The sequence below is a fragment of the Sciurus vulgaris genome (assembly GCF_902686455.1).
Source record: "Sciurus vulgaris genome assembly, chromosome: 1".
Taxonomy (NCBI): Eukaryota; Metazoa; Chordata; class Mammalia; order Rodentia; family Sciuridae; genus Sciurus; species Sciurus vulgaris.
The window spans coordinates 168,469,862-168,486,573 of record NC_136461.1 but is presented as its reverse complement, the minus strand read 5'-3'; the positions used below and the strand labels follow the sequence as shown (position 1 = coordinate 168,486,573).

The window sequence follows — 16,712 nt, the reverse complement described above, 5'->3', positions numbered from 1 at the left end:
TGCCTCACACATGTGAGGCACTGGGTTCAATCCTCAGCACCACATAAAAATAAATAAATGAAGATACTGCATCCATCTACAACTAAAAAAAGAAAAATTGTGAAAATAACTGTACTAAATTCAGACAAAAAAAATTTTATCAATTAAAATGTCCATACCAAAATGAAATAGAATGAACAGTGCTCAATCCAGCAGTATTTTCAAAGATAAACTGAAATAGTCGACATGCATCAAATGTGACAGAGTCAAAAGAATTCATGTTCATCACGCACATATTTCCAAGAGCTTGGCAAGATGTTAGGTTGGCATATACCTACAAAACAACAATGACAAAGAAATGTAACATAACACTAATAGCCAAAACAAAAGTTGATATAAAAATTATGCTTCATTTAAATTTTATCTATTCTATTAATTCTTTTGTTTTTATTCTTTTGCTCTAAAAAATGCCTTTCCTCTAGCTTAAGTAGAAACTTCCCATGTTTGAAGAAGAATGAGAAGTATATTGTAATTATAATTTTAGGCTAAAATCTAAAGACTAGCAACAGAAAGACGAAGTAAAAACTTATTGCATGATATTGCATGATATTGCATGATATTTTGTAAAACTTAAAGACATTTGAAAGAAGAATAATATGTTTGAAAATTAAATCTGATACATATAAATCTAATCCATTTTGTTTAAGTAATCTGTTTATGAACAATAAAATCATTTGTTGAGTTTACCTCTCAAATTTTTTTCTCAATTTTACTTATTATGAAAAAGATGCTCCATTTTTAGTTATTCAAATCAAAAACTTAGGAGTGAATTTATTTTTCTTCCCATATCCAACTCATCAGTAAATCCTGTTGGCTCGATCTTGAAAGAAGAGTCAAAAGCTAAACACTTCTCTCACTTCCCTACCTCCCTTGTCCACAGTTTTCCTCTCTCTTACTCAGATTACTGTAATATTGCTCTAAGTGTTCTCCCTGCTTCTGTCCTTGCCACAATAAAATCTAATCTCTATGCTACAGTAGTAATACCTTCAAATCCTGAAGTTAGGTCATGATTTCCTATGCAAACAATTCTTCCATCGCCCTAGGATAAACTCCAGGTCCTTATTAGAGCCTCTCCCTACACCTCTGGATCTCATCTCTTCTCTATTTTCCTTGTTCACCCTGTCCCAGCCACTTCAGTCCTCTTCTAGTTTCTTAAACATGAATAAGTCAGGGAACTCCTGGCTTTGTGATCTCTGCTCCTGTTGTGGTCTCTGCTAGATATTTACAAGGCTCACTCTCATTTCTTTCAGGTCTTTTCTAAATATCACCCTCAGAAATGCCTGTGCTAACCACCCTATATAACAAAGCACCCTCCTTTCCATGTTTTTTACCCTGATTTATTGCCTTCATAGCACTCAGCATTGCTGACAATTACTTAGACTATAAATTTGGTGAAGGATTTTTTTTTTATTTTTCTGAAATATCTAGCAGATTGAAAACAAGGCCTCACACACACTAGGTCATCAATTAACATCTACTCAATGATGGTTAGTTTCCCTAAACACTCAATTGCAGTCAAATCAGCTTGGACATATTCAATTTGTATATACAGAATAACATTTTCTTCAGATGTTCTCTTTCAATCCCCTGTAAAGGGTTTATTCTTCTTATAGAATATGACCAAGAAGATAAGTACTCTGAGAGGAAACATTTATTAGGGTCAAAATTGACACCACAATTTTTCAAAGTGAAATAAAACTTTTTTAAAAAAATTCAAACTTACCCAACATGCAGCTGCTGTGGACTGCAAATACTTTGCAAACCATTCTGAAGCTAAAGACATGCCCTGTCAACAAAAAGATGAAGTTTAGTTTTAAGTTCAAATGAAGAGTGCTCAATCCTACAGTTAGGAAGACATTAATCTGTATATGTTTAAGTGAGAAATGACTAATATTTTCTTCTTAGTGTTAGTAGACAGACAGATTCTAATGAGAATTCAAGAATTAATTCTAACCAATGTCATTTATTACAAAAAGACTACATACAATATAATGAAATGGGCAAAGAACATGAGACAAATGTCTAAAGTCCAAAAAAATACATGTGCCTATTTTGCAGATAACAAAAAATAAAGTGGTATAAAAGAAAAATAATTGAGTGATTAACTTTTATTTAGGATTATTATAAATACTGTATTAAATTGACAAGTAATAAAAAACTAGGGGCATGATTTCTCATTAACCGGAGATTTGGGATATACAGAATGATTAACATTTAAAATCTCCAAAGTGGTACTTCTCAAACTTAGTGGGTATCAGAACTAATTTGAGAACATTCTAAAAACAGAAAATGACTAGTTTCATTCCAAACAAAATCAATGAGAATTGGATGAGACCAAGGTATATATGGTTTTGAAAGCTCTGGATATAAACATCTGGTTAAGAACCAATGTTTTAAAGTTTACCTGCACATCTCACTAAAAAAAAAAAAACCCAAAAAAACCACAGTAAAGCACCATTTAGAGTAAACTGGACATGAACAGAGAAGATAAGCCAAATTATATAGAACATGGCACCAGCTGGTATAATTATATAAATTTCAGTGCAAACTAGAGTATTATGTCACTATTAAAAGTTACAATTTTACAAGGAAGACTGAAAGAGTACAGAGAAATCAAGGAAGTGCCTACAGAATAATAAAGTCATGTCAAGAACACAGGAGCTATCTTGAAGGAAAATCCAAATTTGAGACAACTTGAGCTTTGAAAAGAAGAACAATAGTAATAGATTATAACAAAGATTACAAACTGAGTGAAAGACTGCATGAGTTCATGGTAAAGGGTAAGCACAAAGAGAATTATCTTCCTTATAGAAGATTACTAGATAACTTATGTAGAATAACAGAATTATGAAATCATTAGAAATGACCAGTTTAATAATTTATCCAGGCAAAGTTCATCAATAGATGCTAAAATGAATATTTACACAGAAAAATCTCAAATTAAAATCTCAGACTAATTTGTTAATCACAGTGCCTTTATAACAGAGGTAGTGGCTGATCAACTGTGACCAAGAAACCAAATTAGCATTACCAATAACTGGATGACCTGATTTGTTTCTTGTTTCAATGCAAGAGACTGTATAAGACCTATATGATTCCTCCACCTCCAAAAGATGTTTCACTGAGTCTATTCATGAGAAAACAAACAGAAAAATCCAGGAAAGCACATACACCTATATAAGTTAAATGGAACAGGAGTCTGTTCTAGATTAAACAACTAAAAAGATTAGTTATGGCGTGGGATTCTCGATTGAATCCTGGATCCCCTCCACCAAAACAAGAAGAAAGGAAAAAAAGGACACTATTAAAAGAACTGAAAAAAATCTGAGTAGTTATCAGATAATTCTATTATATTAATTTTAAATTTCCAGGATGTGATGCTAGGAAGATGTCTTTTTTCTTAGGGGATATACACTAAAGTATTTGGAGTAAACTGTCATTATGTCTACAACTTATTTTCAAATGGTTTAGGAAAAAAATTTGTGTATATGTAGGATGTGTATGTATATACAATAGTCTCTTGTTTCTGGGGCAATTTCTTCTAGGACCCTCTCGGATACTCAAATTCACAAATACAGAAGTCCCTAATACAAAATGACATAGTATTTGCAATTAACCTAAGCTATATCCTCCCACATACTTTAAATCATCTCTAGATTACTTATAATACCTAACACAATGTAAATGCTATGCAAACAGTTGTTATACTGTTCTGTTTTGGGAACAATGACAAGAAAAAGTTGTCATATTTCGTATACATGCTATTTTTTTCCTAATAAAACAATCTACAATTGTTTGAATTTGTGGATGTAGAACCTAATAGATACAGTATTAAATACCATTATAGTATGTAAACAGTATTTAGAAAAAAGTGAAATAAATCAATTGTAGCAAAATATTAATAATTGGCTAATCTAGGTGAAAGATATATGCATATTCATTCTTTTAATTCCTGCAATTTTGAAAGTTTTCAAAATAAAATTTTTTGGGAAAAACACCTACACAAGATGCTAACTAACTATTATTGTCTTTGTGAAAAGTGAATGAGAAAACACTGACCATATGTATGGAAATTCTTTACTGAGTGGCAGGAATATTCCCAGAGTAGGACTGGAAGCCCCTGTTATAAAATTACACAAAAGTAATAAATTCAGAGTTTGTGCCCCAAGAAAACTTTTGACTTTAACATTCAAAGTAGACTTTTCTAATTAGGAGGAGTGTTGTAGAGTCAATCAATACAAGTATTAAGTCTAACAAGCAATTAAATTAAAGTCTCAACATAAGCTAATAAGCATGCACTGTTTTATCAATTAAGTTAATTTCATGTTTACTTGTAAACCAGTCCCTCAGAATTTCATTGACCTACAAATGCACAGATATAACTGAACTCTTATACCTGCCAAAATAAGGAATGGGCCAAGATATTCCAATATCTTAATCAGACTTGGTTTCCATGTTTAATACTTTGTCTATACAGAATCGTCTAAATAGCAGTTATCTATGACTCAAATGTGGGCATTCCAAACGTGTCCTTGGGAAAGCAAGTCTTCAGGACTGGTATATTTAAATGAAATATATTCACTGGATCAGATTAATTTTAAGAATGGAATAATCTCTCCTTTTCCAAAGGGAATAGCCCTTCCCTTTCTCTGAGGAAGGGAGAATGTGGAGGCACTGGTGCAAGAGAAAGTGGCACAGTGGGAAGACTGGTTACATTGAACAAATGAGTAAATTGAGGATAATGAGCCCTAGAATTCTCATTACTAGAGCAGGTACTTAAAACCTGCCAAAAGGAATGGCTAGAAAGAACCCCAAAGATATCAGTATGAATTCATTTCTTTTTAGTATAGATGCAGTAATAGATACAGAAATAGTTATAGATGCATGTATGTATATATACAAGTATGTGTACATGTATTTCCAGACATGTCTGGGTAAGAGGGTATATTAAGGGTGATAATCTTGGTTTCTAAATATTACCCTCCCAAATTCATAGGGAAATGACTGATTCTAGAGCTGGGGCAGGAAAAGTACAAGGTAATTCTGGAAATCTTGTGCCAGAAAGTAAGGAAATGATGGGGAAATGTCAAAAAGAGAGAGGAGATAAATGTAAGGAGCTTCTACTGGCCAAATCTAGTGCAATATAAGCATCAAAACAAATAATGTGTTTCAATTATACTCAGTTGAATAAAAAAGGGACCAATAAACCCATATTGACATTATTAGATAAATATATACATGTATATATATGGGTTATAGTAGAATGTCAATTAATAAATGTGGAAGGAATGATGAAAAATAAAAGTTAACTTTTGGTAACCATCATAGCAGTGGTTGATAAAGGCAAGTGTTATTAATGAAAATAGAAAGCTAGTAAGCTTAGTGAGAAGGAGGAAGTATAATTTTAGAAATTTCCCTGACAAAACACCAACCCATTACAAGGGGAAAATGGTAACTTTACAGCACTCATGGTGATTTGATGGCAGGTGATCAAGGTTAATATCATTAGTGGTGGGACAGGTGGACCCTAAATACCTCCTGATGTGACACAATGTATTGAGAAAAATGCATCATTTTTGTGGCTTTCTGCCAAGCAGAAACTGAGTATAAGGAAACATTAGATTGAGGGTCATTCTCAAGACGTTAAGCCCTATAAACTTCAAAACTGTGAAGTTCAAGAAAGACAGGAAAAGACTGAAACTGAAGATAAAAGGGACATTACTTGTAAAGGATTGGGGATGTTAGGCCAGATAGGCAAAACAGACATTACTGGGACTTTTGGCAAAATTATTTCAACTTGAATTATTTGAAAAAGGAAAAAAATAAAGACCCGCAACTTTGATAATCATATACAAAGGTTCATTACAATCTGAGATTGGGAAAGAATGCCCCAGAAGACATGCATTTTGTTGTAGATGAGCCAGTGTTGGGATGATCTCAGAATTTCCTATGTATATTCCTATTTTAGCATTTATTTTGCTATTTTGAAACTATTTGATACTTGCCTGTCACCCCAATGACACTATTCTGGAAGAGAGGAATTTTGCCTTATTCAAGATACCAGATTCCACACTTGTCATTGTTGTGTCCCTCCCAATCACTTTTACTTACTTAATGATAGTATTAACAAGCAAATTACAACCTATCTTCCACAAGCTCTGCTGGCATACTGGATATCTTCAATGTTTACTAGCTCCTATCCCAACTAACTTCCAGTTAGTCATATAACCTCCACTCTTGTTCTAACTTACCTTCTCTCATTTTACACCCCAGACTTTATTATCATCAGCATCTGCTGAAAAACCTGTAACCCTAGCTCTCAGTGTTCTCATCCATAAAACAAAGAAGCTGGCTAGATATAAACAATCCTGGTTTTTCTAATGCCTACCATGTACAGGCACTGCAATGTAGGTATTACTATAATATGCCCAACTTTCAAAATACTGAAGTGTAGAAATATTAAGTAAATTTCCTAAAGGCCAAAGATAAAAAACTAATGACCAACAAATCCAGGGTTCAAATCTAGAGTCCATGGTGCTTCTCATTGTATTATATTGCATCCTTTATAGGAACTATATCAAATATTTTCAGTTTAAACATTTTGTGATTTCATTGAGAAAGAAATGAACTTTTTAGATTATGATGCTCAGTTAGACTAACAACTTAAGACTGGTAATTTCTGTTCAAAGTGATTTATATTTAAATGTTTCTCATTTTTGTCTGACATTAATTACCAAAGGATGAAATGCAGAAAGCTCCTTCGCAACCAACAAAAAAGTGAAAACATACTCACAAGTTCTCCAAGACGTGCAGTTGAAAGTAAACGCGGAGGAAAATTCCCTGTGCTACTGAAACATAATCCTCCTGTCTTCATAAATAAATAAGGGGGGGGGGGGGAGAAAAAGACCTAGTTTACAGAGAAGTTATAAGCAATTGAATTAAAAATACATACTTTATTAATTTGACTATCCTTACTAAAATGTTAGGTTCTGAACATGCACAGGACCTGCTGGCATTAACGAATGTTGGTTCACATCGGATACACCTGTTTGACATAACAAAAAACACTTTAAATAATGTTCATAAATTACACTGAATCATTTAATTGAGAACTTTTTTAAAGAGAAAAACAAACAAGGTTATTAACATATATTTCCTATATATGTGGGAGACACCCAGAGAATTAAAATGCTAGATTAGATTCATTCAACCAAGCAATTACTTAAATTAAAAATATCAACAGAGACTTAGTCTTATACCACTCTTTGTGTTACAAGGCAAGTATAAGCAAATAAAAGTAACCACTAAGAAAAACTATTTTCTTACCTATACATAGGAATGCACTGAATGAATATACTAAATAGCAAAGATGGCAAAGTCACTCAACTAACAAGAGTCCCAGAAACTCATAAATCAATATTTACAAGCAGTTATATCAAATATACTTTCCTTAGTTTATCTGCCACAAAGCAAAAAGGTTCCATAAGACTAAAAGATGAGTATGTCTATTCCTTCATCAAACTCACAACAAATACTTTTAAATTAAGCCTATTAACAATCATTTCTATTTTAGGAAAATATATTTTTCATTAAGGAATGAGATGGAGGGGGAACAATGGACTATTGGGGATTTTGATGAGTTTATATGAACTATTACTTGCAAGATAAAGCAGGCAGGAAGTAGGACTGGGGCATGGCGTAAAACCAGGCCTGGGGAAATATTTAAGGGGCCAACTTGCAGATCAGCCCAAGAGTTAGTTTTGGATGTTGCAACTCAGGTCAGTCTAAGAGAAAAGACAATCCAAGGTTAAGTATCATTAGGAGAAACTATTTAACTATTTTCTATATTAAACTTGGGAAATGAAAAGAAAAACTGTACTTGGAGGGAAGTACCATGAATGCCTCTAAAAAATTGAAAAAGCTGAAATTGCAATAATGTGTTTAAGTTAGAGGGAAGTGTTTGTGGGTGGCACATGCAAGCATAAAGGGGGAAGAAGCAATAGAGAATAGGGCTGTAAATCAGAATAACTGAGTTATTATAACATCTATTAATGTTTTCTTATGTAACATTATAACAAAGGATTTAGCACCATACTTGACACTTAATTATAGATTATGTCCAAATTACGTAATAACAAACAAAAATAGCCACCTTTTGCTTAGTAGTTACTATATAGTACTATGCTAAGAGCTTTACATATTTATTTTTGAGCCATTATAGCCTATGAAATGAGTGATATAGTCCCATGCCAAAGAAAAAGGACTGTGACTGACTGAGTTCTCTAAAGTCAAAAATCTAATAGATTGAGCCAAGACTTGAACCCTATTTTGTCTCAGTTCTTTACCTGTTAGAGTCTACTTCTATCCTTTTGGGTTATTGTGAGAATTCAATAATATGATGGCAAATACTTTCTAAAAATACAAATTATATATAAATATATTAATAAAGTCAGCTCCTATTATACTACTTACCTGTTTTCTAAAGCATTTGCTATTGTAAAGGAGTTTTCATTTTCATCACAAAGCTCACAAGTTGCTTGAGATAACAATGTTCCATTAACATTTCTTTCCACTAAACAATTCAGAAGAAAAATTAAGATATAACTCATAGTGAACAGATAAGCTTCTTTAATACTTAGCAAATGGTTAATAAAATCCACTTACAATTGTAGTTTCTATATCTTGGAGAGCTTTTGATAACAGTAGTTAACTACATAAGATTTCCAAGCATTTTATTTGTCCAGTGATTAACCTGCTTACAAATATGGCTGATACTCAGAATATCAGTATGTACCTACTCTTTGTGTTTTTGATTTGGGGGATTGAACCCTGGGACACTTTACCACTGAGCTACATTCCTGGTCCTTTTCAGTTTTTATTTTTGAGACAGGGTTTCACACAGTTGCTTGGGGTCTTGCTTAGTTGCTGAGGCTGGCATCAAACTTGGGGTCCTCCTGCCTCAGGCCCCCAAGTCACTGAGATTACAGGCATGTGCCCCACAGACTGCTTGTACCTTCTCTTTATATAAAGTTGGAGTTTTATTTTCTTTAAAAATAAGGTAGAAACTTAATTCAGTATTTTCTGAGTTTTCTTAGCATCATTTATTAATCACCTTATCCTCACTGATATAAAATGTCACTTTTTTACATACCAAGTTTCTATATGGATTGGATCTATCCCCACCACCCCCACACACCCCAATAATGGGGATGGAACCCAGAAGCACATTACTACTGAGCTACATCCACAACTCCTTTTATTTTGAGACAAGGTCTTGCTATGTTGTCAAGTCTGGTCTCCAATTTGCAATTCTTTTGATTCAGCTTCCTCAGTTGCTAAGATTATAGGCATGTTCCACCTCAACCTGGCTTAATTGGATCTATTTTGGTTCCACTTTAAGTTCAATCAATCAGTCTGTGTCCTCACATGCCAGCCATACATATAGTAGCCACAAAATATGCATAACATCTGATGGGATAGCTTCCTCTTTCTTTCAGAATTTTCTTGGCTTTTTATATATTGGTCCTGATAAACTTTAGAATCAGTTTGTATATTTCCCAAACAAATAAATCTGGGTAGAATTTATTAGTATTTCCTTAAATATATAGATTGATGGGAAAGCTCACATCTTTCTAATGTTTAATCTTCCCATTCAAAAATGAAGAAAGTATTTTCATTTATTAAAGCCTGCTTTTGAATTCTTTAGTAGCATTCAGAAAATTATCTTAAGGAAGTATTCATCTAATTCTACATTAGTAAGAATCTTTTTAAAAGTCAGGCAAGGCCTTTTATTTTCTTCTCAATGACTAATGATGTCTAAGGCACCATTAAATTTTGCACAAAAATAATTTTTAAAAATACCATTAAGTGATCACTAAGTTATTTGACATCATTTACAAAACAAACACAAATAAAAATTTATCCCTAGTGTTTTATAAAGAAGTTAATTCTTACCTAAAATATGACCAGGGGGACAGTGGCATTTTCCTTCTGCAGTTAAGCCACTAGGGCAAGAAATGCAGTTCCAGCCATCTTCAGTAACACCCTTCTAAATTAAATAAACACCAAAACTCCTTTTAAATTAACTCTCTTTATTGATTACATAAGTTCCAAGAGCTACAACATTATGTAATTTGCAATGGACAAAGAAATCATACACATATGATCCACATAAAAATTCCCTGGATAAGCTGGGTATGGTGGCACACACCTGTAATCCCAGGAGCTTGGGAAGCCAAGGCAGGAGGACAGCTAATTCAAAGCTAGCCTCAGCAACTTAGCAAGGCACTAAGCAACTCAGCAAGGCGCTAAGCAACTTAGCAAGACCCTGTCTCAAAATAAAATATAAAAAGGGTTGGAGATGTGGCTCAGTGGTTAAGTGCCCCTGGGTTTAATTTCCAGTACAAAAAAAAAAAAAAAAAAAAAAATTCCCTGGATAGCCAATTTATAGCTTATATTACAAAATTAAGCTACATGTTGTTAGTAAGTACTGACTGCTATTAATAGTTCTTAGTTCTTCATGATTTAGAGTTCAAATGAATTCTTTTATAATTTTGTCATTCATTTTCCTACTTACAAATATAAAACACAACAAAATTCAACAGGATCTAATCCAGAGTTAACAATCTTACTTGTTCTAAAATAATTATTCTAATTAAAAAAATTTAAGTATATTAGCATTTAAAAAATAAGTTATGATTCATGATGGATCAATTTGAATGGTATACAAGTTATACATAAATTGCTAAAATTGGTTTAGGAGAATACTTCCTTTTTTCCATTAATAATTTGTATTTGAAAGTGGGTTTATTCTATGGTATGGTTTAGGAAAACCATATAACATATATTAACATAATTAATTTATATTAATATAAAATATATATTATAAACATCAGTAATTATAAACCCTGATGTACCCTAAATTAATAGAGAACAATGGTAAAAATAATGCCACAAATTACTTTAAATTTTGGTTGAAGAGAGTGGATTTATCAATAAATGTTCCTATATTTGACAATACATTTCTACAGGAGTATTTAAAAATTACAATAGCTTAACTGTCACTGAAAAATAAATCTGTTCTGGAATAATATTTTTATTAGTAGCTTTATCATTAGTAACTCTGGACCAAAATGGAATCGGCTGTAAATTTAATGGTAATAAATAGGTTGAAATTAGGAAAATTGGTAACTTAATATTACATATTCAGATTAATTTTTAAATATGATCATGTAAAGAAACATTACTATAAAAATCAGAACTGTCACAGAGACTCATAATTACCTAAAATGATAGGAAAATGTATTTCTGCTAATTGAGAATTATCCTATATAGCAAGCAAACAAAACACAAGACATTATTTAACTATTTATTGATGTAATTGGCAGTATACAAACTTTTTACATCTTATCATTACAAACATCCATCATCATATAAAACTGTTGACATACTAGGTCTAAGACACTGAACTCAATCTGTACCAAGGGATACATATGTCCCCAAGTGCTTGATATATGTATTATTCATCTACTTTTATCGAGTTACTCTAGGAGGAAAAATAAAAATACAAATTTAAAAAGTGAAGAAATGCATTTCTGTCTTTTCCAAATTTGCATAAAATTTCATTGCTCTCCCAAAATTTACTCTAGTAAAAATAAAGATAGTTTAATAATTTTAAAGTTTGTGGGGAAATATTAGAGTAAACATTATATTGGAGTCTGAAAAGTAAAAACACATTACTTTTTACAGAAAATTTATTTTAAGTTCTCCATACCATATTGTCTGGGCACTTTTTACAAATAATGGCAGGTCCTCCATTATTAGAGATCATCTGAAATCCTGGTAGACACACACAGGAAGTTCCTAAAACGAAAAGAACCAATTTTGTCCTTAGAAAATACAACTCCAAGATAGGGAAACTCAATCACTCTTAAGATCCTGAGTAATCAGTACTATACAGTGGTTAATAGCAAGACTCTTGAGTTAGTACTGCTTAGGTTCAAATTCAGAAACATACTCTGGGTTCCAATCTCAGTTCTCCTACTAAGCCATATGGCATTCAGCAAGTTACTGAACCTCTCTGTGCCTTGCCTTCTTCAATAAAATGGAGAAAATAACAGTACCAGTCTCTTAGGGTTAGCATGAGTATTCAATTAGTTATATGTAAAAGTTATAGAAGAGTCTGACACACAGCTAGCATTGTGTTCCTAATATTTTAATTGCAAATATAACTAAACTATTAAACTGTTGAACTATTAAAACTATTTAACTGCTATAAGAAATGTTACATTTCTATGTCACTAAGCCATACACATATATTCACTGAATTTAAATTTAATTTGCCAAACCCTATAGGAAAATTACCTTCACTCAAATAAATCAGTTTCCCTCTGGAAAAACAGTAAAGGTTACTATTCAACTTGTTGGAGAGAGAAGGATAGCATTCTCTAAGGAGTCATTAAGTGAAATAAGCACCCATAGGGTCTTATGTAGTACAACACATGCAGTATCTGTATTTATAATTATGGAATGAATACATTACGTTTTAGAGCTAAATACTGTCTCATTCATATTTCCTTGCCTGAACAGTCTGATCTATCCTGTTCCACGACTTAAATAAGGATATATAAAATCTGAAGATGGCAGAAAGTCAACACCATTGGTAACTAAACTGAAATTGAAAACATCTTAGATTTTAACACATGGGAAGACCTATTCCGAGCAGCTTCAGTGGGAACTTGGACCAAACGATGCATTTTTGGGGGAAAATTATGATAAAACTGAATACTGAAAATTCATAGTTCGTTACTGGGGGTAGAGACATGAGTTCTCCCAATTCTCAATTTAGGTGACACAAAAGATGTCACAATCTCATCTGGGCTTCAAAATCCTTATGTGTAAAATAAAAAGACTGAACCTGATCATGGTTAAGATTCTTTCCAGCTCTAAATTTCTGGGGTTTGAGAAGCAAGATAAAGGGGTATCCATCAAAGTTTACACTTCCTAATCTTTCCGGTCACCCGCACCTCTTCACCTCAACTATTTTTTTACTGTTTCTTTTCTACCTTCAGCAGGCGATTTCTAGGTGCTGCCGTAAAAGCGCCCTCCCTGATTCAAGAGGGGGTGAGGAACTGAAACCGACAATTAACTGGCGACGGTTCGCTGGCCTCAGGGTTCTCCAAACTCATTACTGTGCAAACCGCAATCTTCCGACGAAACCATTTCCTCCTGTGTTGGCGGCTCAGTTTTCTGAAACATTTCCCCTACAGACAAAAAGGTCAAGGGACCGGGGACAGCACAAAAAGGCGGGAGTGTTACTTTTGCCAGGGTCCACCGGAAACAGTCTCACCTAGGGCATCTTGCTTCTGGTTGTCTCCGCACGGGACACAGGTGAGCGCCGAGATATCGAAATACTGGTTGTGGTCGCACGTTTCCGGCTGCCGGAAAGGCAAGGAGTAGGTCTGGGCCTGCGAGACGCGAGGGAGGACCAACAGGAGGAAAGCGGTCACAGCCCTGGAACATAAGACGCACCCACCCGCCATCGCTACCCGAGCCGCTCCGCGCGTCTCCATGGTGCCAACGCCGGCGACTGCGCAGTCTCCAACGCCCCATGAGCCTCTGCGGCGAGTCCGCTGAGCTGATTGGACATCCCAGGTTCTGGAAATCTCACCCTGCGCGGTTTGGTTGCTAGGTTATCAAAACCGCGGGTAGGTGGCTGGTCCAGGAAAGGATGGATTAGAGGCAGACTGACCCCGGCGTCAGGAGGCTATTTAAAACGCGTGTTTCAAACTCTGGAAAGCGATACTTTTTAGAGAGACATGAAATCAATGTAGGGGATCCGGGAAACAAAATACCTAATCAAAGAAAATATCCTGTTGTATTACATAAAGTAAGTATTGTTTCATGAAACTCTTAAATGATATTTACATCAGAGTTTATCCAGTCTATATAATTTTCAAGTCAAAGGAGACTTGGTGTGTATTCTAGCAATTTTCAAAAATTCCCACTGAGGACTAGGGGTGTAGGTGAGTGGTGGAGTACCTAGCATGTGTGAGATTTTTGGGTTTGTTCAACCCTTAGCTCTGAGAAACAAAGAACTCCACTGATTTAAAATATACAGTGTTGGAGGGTTACTGTGGCTCAAAACTGGGGGAAAAAAACTTTCCTTCTAAATATTTACTATTTGTTTTAAGCATAGAAAAATTAAAATGAGATCATTCCAACGTTTTAAAATCTTTAAGTCAAATTTACACATGCATGGACGTTGTCTTTCACAGTAAACACCCTTAGCTCAGCATGGTGGTGGGGCCTGTAATCCCAGAGGCTCTGGAGGCTAAGGCAGGAGGACTGCAAGTTCAAAGCCAGACTCAGCAATTTAGCAAGGTTCTATGTAACTTAGTAAGACTCTGTCTTAAAATTTATAAATAAATAAACAAATAAATAAATAAATGGCTGGGGATGTGGCTCAGTGGCTAAGCACACCCCTGGGTTCAATCCCTGGTACAATAAATAAACGAATAAATAAAATAAACATGATTGGAAGTTGTTAACTCCCAAATATTTTGAAATTACCTTCATAACCAGTTTATGGTCCATAAAAGAAAAACTTACTTTTTTAACATTTAAATCTAACTTCTGTTTTATTGTATTTTCTATGATTGTTGTATTTTGTCTTACCCTTTCTCCCCAGTAAATTCACCTGGCATATTTTTAAGCCACCTTATTTATCAGGTGACTTTTTGCTTTTTCAAAAAGTACAGTTTTTGTAATAATGAGTTCTTTATTATGGTGTATATAGGTAGTCTCAGTGCATGTGGAAAATGCATCTAGGAAAGTTCCATAATTATAACCACTAGTTACACATCAGTCCTTGTTCAAAAGACCAGCATTTATCCAATCATTAGTATCTGTCACAAGAAGTTTGTGTTCTGAAAGAAATTCTAAATGTTTTTGAGTAATTACTGTTACTGCAGTAGAAGTAACTACTGTTACTTCTTTCACTTAAAGAAGAAATCACTTATCTGAATACATATTTTAAGAAAATTTGTGAACACATAGATGTCGATGAAGACTAAGAAAGGGTGTGATCAGAATAGCTGGGATTAACCTGCAAATGCTTCCTTTGGATGAGTTTTAAGTCTAGTCTTCTTTGATTAAGTACATATGGTTATATGTTCTATGGAGGGAATTAGGGCAATAATATGTATTTTTGCCTGCTGTAATTAAAGTAATAAAAAGCGCTTCCATTCATAATGGGTTTCTTTGTGCCCCACACTCTGCACCATGTTAGGCACCTAAAAGCATTAGTTCTTCTTCAAAAGAACTTTTTTTTTTCATTATTAGGGATCAAATTCACAGCACTTTACCACTGAGCTACATCCCCAGCTTTTTCTTTTCTTTTCTTTTTTTTTTTTTAAACAGGGTCTCACTAAGTTGCCAGGGCTGGCCTCAAACTTTGAACTTGCAATCCTCCTGCTTCAGCCTCCCAAGTAGCTAGGTTTACAGGCATGTGTCACCACACCTGGCTCATAATCACCTTTTGAGAAAGTACTATCTCTGCTTTGGAAAAATAGAAATGAAGTATCAAAAAATTTAAGTTTGGGGAAGTGAATGTAGAATTCACTACCCCCAAAATTGTCATCTTTGCACTGTATTAAGTGGCTCCTGTGTAGTGTATATTTAGAAACATTTTGGCATGTTCTCTTTATTTTTATTTAATGAGATGATACTGCCATTGTAGCCCACATACCATGGAATTATAATTGTCTAAGACCTTTGGACACCACACCTAACAAAAGAGCTAGAGAGTAGTCAAGAATTTTCCATGTATAACTTGAAATAGACAAACAGTTAAATTTGTGATGACTGTAGGCACTATAGGTTCGTTCCTGTAAACTACAGGACAACAGAAAAGATTGTTAGCTAAAGTTGTTAGGCATAAATTTGAGACAGTATATAAATGGAGATTTATTTTTTGCAAGTAACTGAAGACCAGGTAGTTAAGCCAGTTCATAATAGCATAATCAAAAACCAACATAAATCTTTAGGCGGGTGGCTGCTGATGTTTGTTCAGTGATGTCAGATGGTCATCTCTGCAATTCTCTTGGCTCTTTTCTCTTAATCGAAGTGTGACTACTACATACCAGACCTATAATTCAAATTTAAGATAGAAAGAAGAAAAGGAGCTGGACCAGAGACATTTTCTCTCTCTCCTTAATTGGGAAAACAAATATGTTCTCTATACTATATATTGTCCTAAACTTTTTACATGCATCATTTCAGTATTCTTAATAACCATTTGAGTGGGAAGCAAAACTATCTTCATTTATCAGGATAGTAGACATGACTGTTACCCAGTGAAAATATGAAAATGAGTTATTCATGATAATGGAAGAGACCAGGTGAATATAGTTTAAGGACAGCTTAGAAAGAAGTGCACAAAAGAAAGTAAGAGAATGGGTTTGAAGAGGATAGCTCCTGCTATGAAATACCTAGTGTTAGGCACTGCACCATGCCTTACCTGCAATATCAAAATTAACCTACTAAATAACCTTATGAAATATGTACTGTTATTATCTCCTTTCTATAGATGATTAAATGGAGGCAAAAATTAGAGATTAAAAAACTTACTAAATATTTAGCTTGTAATTTGTAGGCTCATACTTGGAATTCTG

At 34.0% G+C, this 16,712-nt stretch overlaps 2 protein-coding genes across 5 annotated transcripts in view; one reads left to right on the top strand and one right to left on the bottom strand.

Annotated features, from left to right (window-relative positions):
- Positions 1-13,640, bottom strand: part of TMEM67 (transmembrane protein 67) — a 42,147-nt gene extending 28,507 nt beyond the window's left edge. The window contains exons 1-8 of one of the 4 annotated variants that reach the window (XM_079116865.1): positions 13,388-13,640; positions 11,813-11,901; positions 9,994-10,087; positions 8,512-8,611; positions 7,015-7,084; positions 6,833-6,907; positions 1,763-1,825; positions 159-313 (exon numbers count right to left, since the gene is read on the bottom strand). In XM_079116865.1, coding sequence (XP_078972991.1) covers positions 159-313; positions 1,763-1,825; positions 6,833-6,907; positions 7,015-7,084; positions 8,512-8,611; positions 9,994-10,087; positions 11,813-11,901; positions 13,388-13,610 — 869 coding nt within the window. In that variant the 5' untranslated portion in view covers positions 13,611-13,640. Of the gene's footprint in view, positions 1-158; positions 314-1,762; positions 1,826-6,832; positions 6,908-7,014; positions 7,085-8,511; positions 8,612-9,993; positions 10,088-11,812; positions 11,902-13,058; positions 13,357-13,387 lie in introns of those variants that run through there. The other 3 variants (XM_079116868.1, XM_079116867.1, XM_079116866.1) reach the window with 3 other exon arrangements.
- The window catches only part of RAD54B (RAD54 homolog B), a 744,820-nt gene that overhangs the window by 680,351 nt on the left and 47,757 nt on the right, over positions 1-16,712 (top strand). The window lies entirely within an intron of this gene.